Here is a 12,137-nt window from a genome sequence, read left to right as displayed (position 1 = left end):
TTAGAAAGAGCAATTTGCAAATTCATATGGAATAACAAAAAATCCAGGATAGCCAAAACTATTCTCAACAATGAAGGAACCTCTGGTGGAACCCCTATCCCAGACTTTAAGCTGTACTACAGAGCAATTGTGATAAAAACTGCATGGTATTGGTACAGTGACAGGCAGGTAGATCAATGGAATAGAATTGAAAATCCAGAAATAAACCCACAAATCACTTGATCTTTGACAAAGGAGCTAAAACCATCCTATAGAAAAAAGGCAGCATTTTCAACAAATGGTGTTGGCTCAACTGGCAGTTAGCATGTAGAAGAATGCAAGTCGATCCATTCCTATCACCTTGTACAAAGCTCAAGTCCAAGTGGATCAGGGACCTCCATGTAAAACCAGATACACTGAAACTAAGAGAAAAAAAAGTGGGGAAGAGCCTCGAGCACATGGGCATAAGGGAAATTTTCCTGAACAGAACACCAATAGCTTATGCTCTAAGATCAAGAATTGACAAATGGGACTTCAAAAAATTGCAAAACTTCTGTAAGGCAAAAGACACTGTCAATAAACAAAACATTTTAAATGTTTGAAATAGTTTATAAAAAGGAAATAAAAGAAGAAAAATAAAGGAGAGAGGGAGCTTGGTGTTAGAGGCATCTGCCATGCTATCAGAACCAAAAAGTGCTAGGTGACACTTCTCAGATGTCACATAGTGTCTCACTTATCAGGAAGGTTACCAGCACTGGGGAAAGCTTTACAAACCAGAAGCCCCTATCTATCATGTAAATCCTGATTCCCAGAAGCACACAAGGGCTTAGGAGAAAAGAATTTCTGAGAAAGCAACCACATTTAACCATGCCTTTTAACTACTTTTGGTGAGTTCTGGGAATACCTTGCCTGGTATATAGGAGTAGAAGCAAAATACACACAGGTGGGCCTGACTTAGGGGAAGGAGCCAGGTGGAACACACCAAGGAAGAGCTTATGAGGGCGGGGCCTGGAGAAGATATGTAAAGTGCAAAGAGGAGCAAAGAGCTCTGTGGAAGCCTCCTGGGACACTCAGTACTGACGAACTGGATATTGGCTTACAGACAAGGCAGAAGGATGGGGCGTGGCCAAAACAGTGAACAAAACAGTGGGCAGGAGTTCTGGTAGGACAGAGAGCAGCACAGTCCTCGTGGAACAGGTTTGAACTTCACAGAGGGGCTGTCATTATTGTCAGCACCAAGTGGTTACCCAGGGAACCAGCTCCAGCTCAGGCCCTCACCATGCTTGCTACTGAGGATGCCCTGGAGGCGGCCATCTGGGCACTGCTTCATTTCAAGACTCTGCTGCTGACTGTTGTCACCTTCATGCTCTTGGCTGGCTATCTCAAAACCCAGCGACCCAAGAACTACCCACCAGGACCCTGGCGCCTGCCTTTTGTGGGCAACTTGTTCCAGTTGGATTTAGAGCAGCCACATGTAGTAATTCAGCAGGTAAGAAATGCTGAGGGTGTCTGACTGTGCCATGGCGCAATGCTGAGCTGTAGAAACAGGGATCCTGGCACTGAGGACAGCAGGATATGACTGGAGGCTCACCTCCATGCCTGCTCACCCAGCCAGGAGAGCTAGTTTGTAATCTGCGCCATGTTTAAGAGACACTTTGTTTTGATGCCAAAAAGTTGATTTTATTATCTTTCTATGAAAGAATTCTATTCTTATTCCATTATGGTCTGATAGCACAGTTTGTATGATGTCAATCCTTTTAAGTATGTCAAGTTGATGGATGACAGAACAGTTCATCTTGATAAATAAATTCTGCTTCTTTAAGAAATGTGTAAGCAAGTGCTCCCGAGTTTACTATGTTAAACATTCATCCAGGAAAAAAAAAAAAAAAAGATCTATATACTGTTCTCTGGATTGGAATTTTGCATAATATCAATACTCACAAGTAAATATTGACACTTGTTTATTCCACATCCTTGTTCACTACTTGCCCACTGACTTTATCAGCTACAATGAAAAGCATGCTGAAGTCTCTAGCTCCACTGGGAGTTTGCCTGTTTTTTGTCTGTCTGGTCTCCCTCCCCTCTTTCTCCCTCCCTCTCTCCTTCTCTCTGTCTGTCCCTCAGGGCGTGTGTGTACATGTTTAAAATTAGCAGATGTTTTTCCTGCAGTGATCATCTTCCTTTGTAATGTCCCTGTTTACCTGTAATAATTTCCTATGCCTACACAGAGTATACTTGGGCCACATTATTTTTGGTTTTTTGTTTTTAATTATTATTTCTACTTTGTGGTCTCACCATTAGCTAAGGAAAGTAGACCATTTGCTATACTGAGTGTTATAGAGGATTTTTCTTCTTGACTGTATTGCTTTCTCTTTGTGTTTCTGTTCCTTTATTCCTCTATTATCTCTTCTCAGTGTGTTTCTTGGACACTTTCCTAGGAGTTGCTTTTTTAATTTCTCTTCATTTTTTTGTTGCATTTCTTTCATTGTCCTTCTCAGCTGCTCTTTGCTATGTAATAGGCTCATGAAGCTGATGACAGTTTGCTATCACCATTTTCCACAGGAAACAAAGTTACTACAAGCCTAGAGAACCCCTGTCTTCCATCTATGGTACAGCTGTCTCCACACACCCAGAGAACCACATCATTCCCTAACCTGCTCTTCAGTGCCCTGTGCAGCTGAAACTCAAAGGCAGAAGAGCCTGTTGTCTTTGGCCCTTACTCATCCTCCCATTGGTCTGCCTTTTTTTCTGACCTTTCATGTTACAGCTTCCTTTCTAACCCCAAGCACTTCTTTTCTCCATTCCTTCAGAGGAGGCTGTGGCAGAAGGAGAAACTTCTTGGCTTCACCTCACCTCAGAATGGCCACACCCATTCCCACACTGACTTTCCCCTGATTGTACAACACTAGGTTGACTCTCTGTTGCACTGAATGTTTTTAATGCCCCCCCCTTTTCATTCTGGTATTTCTATTTTCTCCAGAAGTACTAAGCTAATTTGTCTCTGCTTTCAATACATTTGTCTGGGATTGTAGTTTTCCTGCTGATATTGGTGGTTTTGCTTCACTTGGGGCTTTGTGCTATTGGGTTCTTAATGGAAAGTTTGTGTTTTCCCAGACTAGAAAGTTTCTATAATTTTTCAAGAATTATCTCATCTACACTTTCCCTTTCCTGTTTTGGGCAGACAGCTGGACACAGGCATGAATGTAATATCTCTGCTTCTGGCTCATGCTGTTTTCCATAGCTCTGTGCTATGCAGGGCGCACCTGCTTCTCACCCCTGCACTGCCCGTGGTTGTTCTCACATCACTCCTCTGCTGAGCTCTCCTGTACAGATCTGCACTTAGAACACAAGAGCTTTCTGTGCTCACATTCCCCATTGCTTCCTCTCTATAGTTTTCATTTCTTCTCTGAGACATGACAATATTTTCAAAAATGTGTCAGTTGTTTAAAATCTTTCAGTATACTAAACCCTCAACAGGCTTGAAATGTTTTGATTTTTAAGATAAGTAACTTTACTTGGGAATCTGAATATTCATCTTTTGAGTGATAATTTGAAAGTAAATTTTGATCACAAAGAGTTGGTAGTATGAATCTTGGTGACCTCAGTGTGTGAGTCCCACAGGAATTCCCCTGAAAATCTCATCCCCACACTGTGGTGAAAATGAGGACAGCTGCAGGCCATCAGGATAAAGGTTACACTTTACTATAAGGCCATACAAGTAAAGGATGTCTTCCTTCATCTTCACTCTGAGAAAGAAATACCCTTCATACTGTAGGAGAAGGGTAGAGAGCAGAATCACACACAGGGCTTCTTTGCAGACTCTCTTTGTCATAGTGCAGCTGTGGAACTCGTAGTTCCACTCAGAGACTCAGCCCAGATGTGACAACAAGGCAGAGTAAGTGACAAGGCTTCACTTATGAACCTCACTACTGCAACCCATTGAAAGTTTGGAGAAATCCTAGCTATTTTATGGTGTTCAACAAAAAGACATCAGGCAAGAAGGAAGAGATGTTGTCCTGCTGGTCAGCACTTTTCATGGATTTTTGGCTAAAGACTGCAAATTAATTGGAGTTTACCCTCTGTTCACTGCTGGTGTAATTAAACATGAGTAAGAAATTATTTTACTTGACTCTGAGTTATTTAAAAGTATTGCTCTATACCATTCTTTTGCTGCTAGGTTAGGTCTGGCTACAGGGGTTAGGTGAAATGCCTAATGTCACACCCATGGTTCATTATGAAACTGAGACTTGGCTCTTCTTCCCAGTTGAGTTATATCTCATCCATTTATTTTGTATTTACATATTTAGTGATCTATGACTATAAACAAAAATGGTATGGTTTTTTTTTATGATTGTTTGGATTCTTGCCATAGGTAAACAATCCTCACATCTGGTGGACTTTCCTCTGGTTTGCAGGCTCCTCTTGCTACAGACACACCTGTGAGCTGCCATCTACTAACATTTCCACTTAACACTGAGCAAACTTGCTGAGGAAAATAAGGATCTGGCTATCCAACGTTGTTTACCAGGGAAATGGCAAACAATATGATTTGACTCAACACATACTCTCTGTCCTTGCTTACCACTTCATGACATAATTAGAGGCTATTTATTCATGTACTTGTTTAGTGAATAAACATTTATTAAGTACTTAACGTGCCTGGCACAATGTAAAATGATCGTAGATAGAATCTGGTAACAATTGTGCCATCAAATCAGATGATAATGGGCAGGAAGTTCTGGAGATAGCCTCTGGGAGAATGATGACCTAAATTGGACAGCCATTAAATAAATATTTAACAACTGTCTTAGTCAGGGTTTCTATTCCTGCACAAACATCATGACCATGAAGCAAGTTGGGGAGGAAAGGGTTTATTTGGCTTACTTCCACATTGCTGTTTATCACAAGGGAAGTCAGGACTGGAACTCAAGCAGGTCAGGAAGCAGGAGCTGATGCAGAGGCCATGGAGGGATGTTCCTTACTGGCTTGCTTCTCCTGGCTTGCTCAGCCTGCTCTCTTATAAAACTCAAGACTTCCAGCCCAGGGATGGCATCACCCACAAGGAGCAATTGAGAAAATGCCCCACAGCTGGATCTCACGGAGACATTTCCCCAACTGAAGCTCCTTTCTCTGTGATAACTCCAGCCTGTATCAAGTTGACACACAAAACCAGCCAGTACAACATCTATCTAGTGGAGTAAAAGTATAAGTCATTCTAAATGGAGGAGCTGGCAAGAGTTAAAAGACAGTGACAGTGAAGAATCCTGTTCAGCCTGTGTGCACTGTACTTCTCCTCCACCTCCCAGTGTGTCTCATGTTCCTCTAGTGTAGCTTTCTGAATTATTATAAGAACATTTTTATTAAATACTTAATCTATTTTTATTTATGCATATGTGTGTGTGTGTGTGTGTGTGTGTGTGTGTGTGTGTGTGTACACATGAACACGTACCTGCAAAGGCCAGAAGTGTGCAGTGTTAGATCTATGGAAATGAGTTTACAAGCAGTTGTGAGTCACCAACATGGGCTCTAGGAACCAAACTGTGGTCCTCTGCAAGAACAGGAAGTTGTTTTAACCACAGTGCCATCGCGCTACAGTCCTGGAACCTACCTGCTTTAGGTAAGAACAAATTCTAATGAGCATGAAGCAATACGTAAATTATATTACATTACTACTTTGCTGTTACATAGCATCCCAAATAAAATTGTATAAACAAGATTAACACTTTTTTTCCTCTCACAATGGGATTAATATCTGGAGGCTGAATTTCCAAGATGCAAAGTCTGCTCTGTACCACAAGCTCACATGAGAAGTCCAGTGTCTTTGTAAGGATACTCTTATTCTCAACTAGTTTCATTTGTTTGTGCTCTGGATAGTAGGGAAGGGGGATTGCCAAGCAAGAAACTTTGATGACCTGTGACCCAGAATGTACACATATACCTACCATATTCTTCCACTGGCCATACCTATAGCAGCTGGGGAAAAAATATTTCTCTTTCTTCTAAACATTCCCTCTACTGAACCTTGTTTCCTTATTCTAAATTTGGAGATTTCCTTTCTATATTAATGCCATCTCTATTACTTTTCTTCAATATTATATGTCTTGTTTTAATCAATTGTTCATTTTTCTTATTCATCATTCCACTTTAGAGCCTTTCTTGACTACCTTATATTTATAAAAATAACTTTATTATATTATGTATATGACTATTTAGCCTGCATGTATACTGTGCATTATATGTATGCCATGTGTTCACAGAGACCAGAAAAGGGCATTGCATTGCTGGAACAGGAGTTATAGACAATAGTGAGCTGCTATGTAGGTATAGGGAATAGAACCCAGATCATCTGGAAGAGCAGCCTTACCACTGAGATATCTCTCCAGCCCTGGCCTATATTAGTTTTATCATCTTTTTAAATTATTTTTTCTTGACTTAATGTTGCACAGTGAAAAACAGGTCCTGCTGAATGGCATATTCTGAGACATCATCTGAGTCTCAATCCACATAAAACAAATGCAGACTAAACTGACTTACTGGAGAATCATAAGGCTAGATCTCTAGGAGTCAACTGATCTGCTGATCTCCACTTGGTTGGTAACAATCTATATAAAGTTTAGTGATACTATTCTGCTAAAGTAGAAATCGGCACAGACAAAGAACTTATAAAAATAGAAAAAGTCTTTCATCTCTGTACTTAGCCCCTGAATCCTTCTCAAGTTCAAGCAACAAATCTGAGTGCTACACAATGCCAATGAGAACAAGTCAGCTTAAACCAGATTTCTAGTTGTTTCTAGAACTTCTTAATCGGGCATTCACACATGAAATTAGAAATTGATTGGATTTGTATGACTACATCACTGATATCTCTTAAGACAAAATTCATTAACTCAGTGGCTCTGTAGTTATGACCAAAACACAACAGACTGGCTAGAGTTAAATGAAAATATTAAGGCTATGGGTAAAGAACAAAAGGAAGGCTGGGTATAAGCTCTGTATTTAATGTGAGTTCAAGAATCTAAGATGAGATTACATCATTCCATGTGTTTTAACACTGCCCCATAGGTTCAGGGCTCAAAGTGGTAGGGTAACAGTGCATAAAGATGCAGATGGGATAGAGGCCCAAAGATACCTGAAGTAGTTGAACTCTTCTGATTGATACCAATATTGCAGTTAAACAAGACACCACTGTTGGAAATAGACAAAAGGCAGAGGTGAAGTCTACATAGTTCTGACTATTTTTTAATTATTTTATTGGATATTTTCTTTATTTACATTTTAAATGTTATCCTCTTTCCTGGTCCCCCTGCCACCCCTTATCCCATCCCCACTACTCTGCTTCTATGATGATGCTCCCCCACCCACTCACCCACTCCTGCCTCCCTGCCCTTCAATTCTCCTACACTGGGTCATCAAGCCTTCACAGAACCAAAGGCCTCTCCTCTCACTGATTCCAGACAAGGCCATCCTCTGGTGCATATGCAGCTGGAGCCATGTGTACCTTGGTTGGTGGTTTAGTCCCTGAGAGCTCTGCGGGGGGTGGGGAGGGGTCTGGTTGGTTGATATTATCACCTGGGGATCTATCCCATATATAGTTCTGACTCTTAAACACACAAGCAAGAGAACCTTTGATATTCCCAGCACTGCTATTCAAACAAAACCATGTTTTATGCAGTGTGCACTTAATGGACACTCTTGTTCTCTGCCAAATACTTTCTCATGTTCATGACTGATCTTCACACTCTATTTTCCACTAAACTCTGAGGTCCTATGACCAATTCAACATTTATGCATTTGCTTCAAATCTAACAAAATACCTGGAAACTTCTCTCCTCCAAGCAAAAGCTGTTTCCCTAAATTGCTTCCCTACAACTTGTCTTCTCAGAATGATGAAGAAACCTTAAATACAGTAGAATGATTATAGAGAATGAAATAAATCACAAAGCTTACTGAGCATCCACTTTGTGAGTGTGACTGTCTGAGATCAGTTGGTTTTTGTCCTGGCTTTCACAATGCATTTGTATCCTTGAGCCTATGAACACAGAACTCATTCATTTCTCAGAGATACAGTGGGTGGCTGGGTGCCTGGAAATAAACAACATGCTTTTCAATGTGCTGATCTCATTCTTCCCCACAAAACTCTCTGATGGGGGGGTTGATTTTTACTCTTTAATAACTGTGAATCTGAGTCTTAGAAGATAGATTCTACCCCAAGAACCCACACTTAGTGAACCATAAGGCCTACATGCTTATATCACCTGGATCTTCAGAGATGTCTCCACTCAGATCTTCCACACTTTATTGCATTTTCCATATCTAATAATGGTTAAGTAGAGACATTCTCTTTCCTATACTGATATTGTAATTTTTACTAAGGCTTTTATGCTTGCTACAACAGACTTTTACTAGACTACTCCATCTCTCTGGGGACCAATGCCCTTATTTCTCTGCCTTCACTAGATGCTAAGTTAGAGGACTGGCTTTCTGCTAAATACTTCTAGGGAAGCTTTGTTGCTTCCTCAAATATTATTGTTGAAGATATGAATGAAAGTTTAAGAAGAAATTTCAAATACTGAAGTGAATCAGACTTAGGTGGAGATTAGATTAGAGGTATACTGAAACATTCCTATTATACCAAGGTTCCTTTATCATACACAGGTACACAGGCCCCCCCACAGTGTTAGTCTCATTATTTACCCATGCACACCTCATGTCTGGCAGATGCTGAGTAGATGGTGTTATTCTGAAGATAAATAGACATTTGGTTTTGTAAGACATACAAGAAAACTGTACAAAACATACACAGACCTTCTTTAGCCCTTGTCAGGTCATATGTCTCTTATGCTCCACCTTCTCTGAACTTCAGGATGCTTCATTAGAGACCTTGCTTATTTGTTCACACTTCTATCCTTATATATCCTTTTAGGAGTATTGATAGAGGCCCACTCAATTCATACTCATCTATATCAATGATTTTTTAGAGATTCATTTTAATTAGATTTCAATTTAGTTCAGAGTAGGAAAGAAAATTCTTCAGAAACACTTCCACATACTGAGGTACATCTGTTCGTTCATATTAACCTACAGACCTCTAAACACTAGTCTGTTTAAATATACACATGTCTGCCATCAGTTGACACACAAACACAGACATACACTAACTATTGAAATGTTTTTTTAGTTTGTGAAGAAGTATGGAAACCTAACTAGCCTGGATATTGGTAACATCCCTTCAGTGATCATAACTGGACTGCCCTTAATCAAAGAAGCCTTCACTAACATGGAACAAAACTTTTTGAATCGCCCTGTTACGCCTATCAGAAAACGTGTCTTTAATAACAGTGGTAAGTTTAATTGGCACCACTATTGTCTTTAATATCAGTGGTAAGTTTAATCGGCACCATTATTGGGTTATTTAAAACAAACAAACAAAAAAAACAAACAAAAACTCCACATGAATTTGGATGGAAAATGGAACACAGGTCTGGAAAGGTTCCATGAGCTGGAGGGAGAAAGCAGAAAAAGAATATGACTAAGATGTATTGCACACCTATGAAATACTCAAAACAAGATATTGGTGCATATAATATTAAGTTTCTAGTAGACTATAAAGCATGTGTATGGTATGTCAAAGATACCTCTATGTCTGTAATTCTACAGCATTCCTGTTACAAAACCCTTCATGAAATGTTATCTTTCAACTCAGCTGTTTACATTTTCTGGATGAAAGCAACCATCAGAGGATTGAGAACATCTCCCTCTAAGAGAGCCTTGGGGAAACCAGGTGTCTTGCAGACGTTCTCAGATTCATGGATATGAAGTAATAGTAGCAGCTCCCTCAGCCAGATACACGGGTTATCACTTCCCTTTTCCTACTCCAAACCTCTGCCTTAGGAAAACAGCTGTGAGGCAACTTCCTCCTGCTGTTGCTCTTGCTTATGGCTCCTTAAACTGTATCATTAAGGCCATGCCACTCAGGGATCACTAGCCTCCCAAATATTGTTAGAATAGACTGGGATGGGTCCATAAAGTGATCATTAAATCAGATTATGTGCTTGAAAATTTGAAAACAGACTTCAACTCTTTTAACATATAAAGGCTTCACTTTTAGCCATTTTCTAAATACTCCTTGAAACAATCAACCATTAATTGTACATCATTGACTACATGATCTGCTATGAAAAGCATAGCCATGTTCTTAAATGATTAATAGTGAACAAAATAGATAAAAAATCATTCTCATTCTGTGACACTTAATTCATTGAACAAGAATACCTGAATCAATTAGATATCCTGAGTAAAATTCCATCATGCTACTTGTACAAAATTTATTAAAGACATCCAAGTTGGCTTAGATTTTAAGAAAAGCTTTTGAACTAATGGTATGTATTTAATAGTATGAAAAATATTAAGTAGGGGGAGGATATCCATGATGGGATGAATAAACTGCCAAGTATCCAATATGTCAAGTGTGTTATCTGAAGAACACATTTAAGTGGACATAACACTACCAAGACTGGCACTAAGGAGCCCAGCTCTTAATTTTCACCAAAACAGCAAAAGAAGCTCTTACGTGGTGTAGAATAGAGAAGACAAACATGACACATTTTGAGGTTCATTTTTGATGCCAGGTAGAGAACAGAGGGATGATAGCAAATATATCATCATTTTAAGTTATAAAAGGGGTTTGAACACCCAAGGGACAAAAGTTAGCTTAGACTGAGGTGGTGGCATTAAAGCCCCATGGGGCTTCTTTCTTGAATAAGAAAGAAGCCATTATGACATTTGATTTATATGCCAGAAAAATGGGGTTCTCAAGAGGGGTGAGACAAACAGGGACAGTGTCAGGAGACAAGGAGATTGGTGGTGTTAACTTCTATTTTGGTAATTTTGGGACTATAATAGTGACTTCTGTTGTACATGTGCTGAGTCTAAAGTCATGTAACTGGCAAAGATAAAGGTGTGTGTGTGTGTGTGTGTAAAATACTCAACATTCTTAACTTCTTGAGTTCCTTTGTCATCTTTACTAAAACCTATAATTCCTCATTTTTTAAATTCTTTTATTAGATATTTTCTTTATTTACATTTCAAATTTTATCCCCTTTGCTGGTTTCTCCTGGAAAAACATCCTATCCCATACCCTTTCCCCCTACTCACCAACCTATTCACTTCAACGACCCTGTCCTGGCATTCCCCTACACTGGGGCATCAAGCCTTTACAGAACCAAGGGCCTCTCTTCCTACTGATGTCCAACAAGGCCATCCTCTGCTACATATGTGGCTACACATATGTGCTACATATGTGGGTCCCTCCAGTGTACTCTTTGGTTGGTGATTTAGTCCCTGGGACATCTGGGGTACTGTTTTGTTCATGGTTGTTCCTCCTATAGAGTTGCAAAACCCTTCAATTCCTTTTGGTCATTTCTCTAGCTTCTCCATTGGAAACTTTGTGCTTAGTACAATGGTTGGATGTGAGCATCCACCTCTGTGTTTGTCAGGCACTGGCAGAACCTGTCTGAGACAGCTATATCAGGCTCCTATCAGCAAGCACTTGTTAGCATCTACAATGGTGTCTGGGTTTGGTAACTGTATATGGATGGATCCCCAGGTGGGGCAGTCTCTGGATGGCCTTTCCTCCAGTCTCTGCCCCACAGTTTGTCTCTTTAAAAAATGTGTGCTTTTCTTATTAGTTTTTTTTTTTAATTTTTTTGTTTCTTTTCTTTTATTGGATATTTTCTTTATTTTCATTTGAAATATTATACCCTTTCCTAGTTTCCCTTTTGGAAACCTCCTGACCCATCCCCACTTCTATGAGGGTGTTCCCCCACTCACCCACCCACTACCATCACCCTGCCCTGGCATTGCCTTACACTGGCACATCTAACCTTCACAGGACCAAAGGCCTCACCTCCCATTGATGCCTAACAAGGCCATCCTCTGCTACATATGCAGATGGAGACTCTCAGGAGAGAGCTACATCAGGCTACAAGCACTTCTTGGCATCCACAATAAGGTCTGGGTTTGGTAACTCTATATGGGATGGATCCCAGATGGGGAAGTCTCTTATGACCTTTCCTTCAGTCTCTGCTCCACACTTTGTCTCCATATTTCCTCCCACGAGTATTTTGTTTCTCCTTCCTTTTTTTTTTTTTTAGATATTT

General features: G+C 40.0%; 1 protein-coding gene across 3 annotated transcripts in view; it reads left to right on the top strand.

The window, feature by feature from the left end:
- The first annotated feature begins 1,137 nt into the window (after positions 1-1,137).
- LOC116096254 (cytochrome P450 2J3-like) overlaps positions 1,138-12,137 on the top strand; it is a 45,098-nt gene continuing 34,098 nt past the window's right edge. For all 3 annotated transcript variants that reach the window (XM_031377882.1, XM_031377883.1, XM_031377884.1), the window contains exons 1-2: positions 1,138-1,468; positions 9,158-9,320. In XM_031377882.1, the coding sequence (XP_031233742.1) occupies positions 1,259-1,468; positions 9,158-9,320 (373 nt within the window). In that variant the 5' untranslated portion in view covers positions 1,138-1,258. The remainder of the gene's footprint in view (positions 1,469-9,157; positions 9,321-12,137) is intronic.

Source organism: Mastomys coucha, unplaced genomic scaffold, assembly GCF_008632895.1.
Source record: "Mastomys coucha isolate ucsf_1 unplaced genomic scaffold, UCSF_Mcou_1 pScaffold18, whole genome shotgun sequence".
Lineage (NCBI taxonomy): Eukaryota > Metazoa > Chordata > Mammalia > Rodentia > Muridae > Mastomys > Mastomys coucha.
The sequence above is the reverse complement of the archived record's forward strand: the minus strand, read 5'-3'. Positions and strand labels throughout refer to the sequence as shown.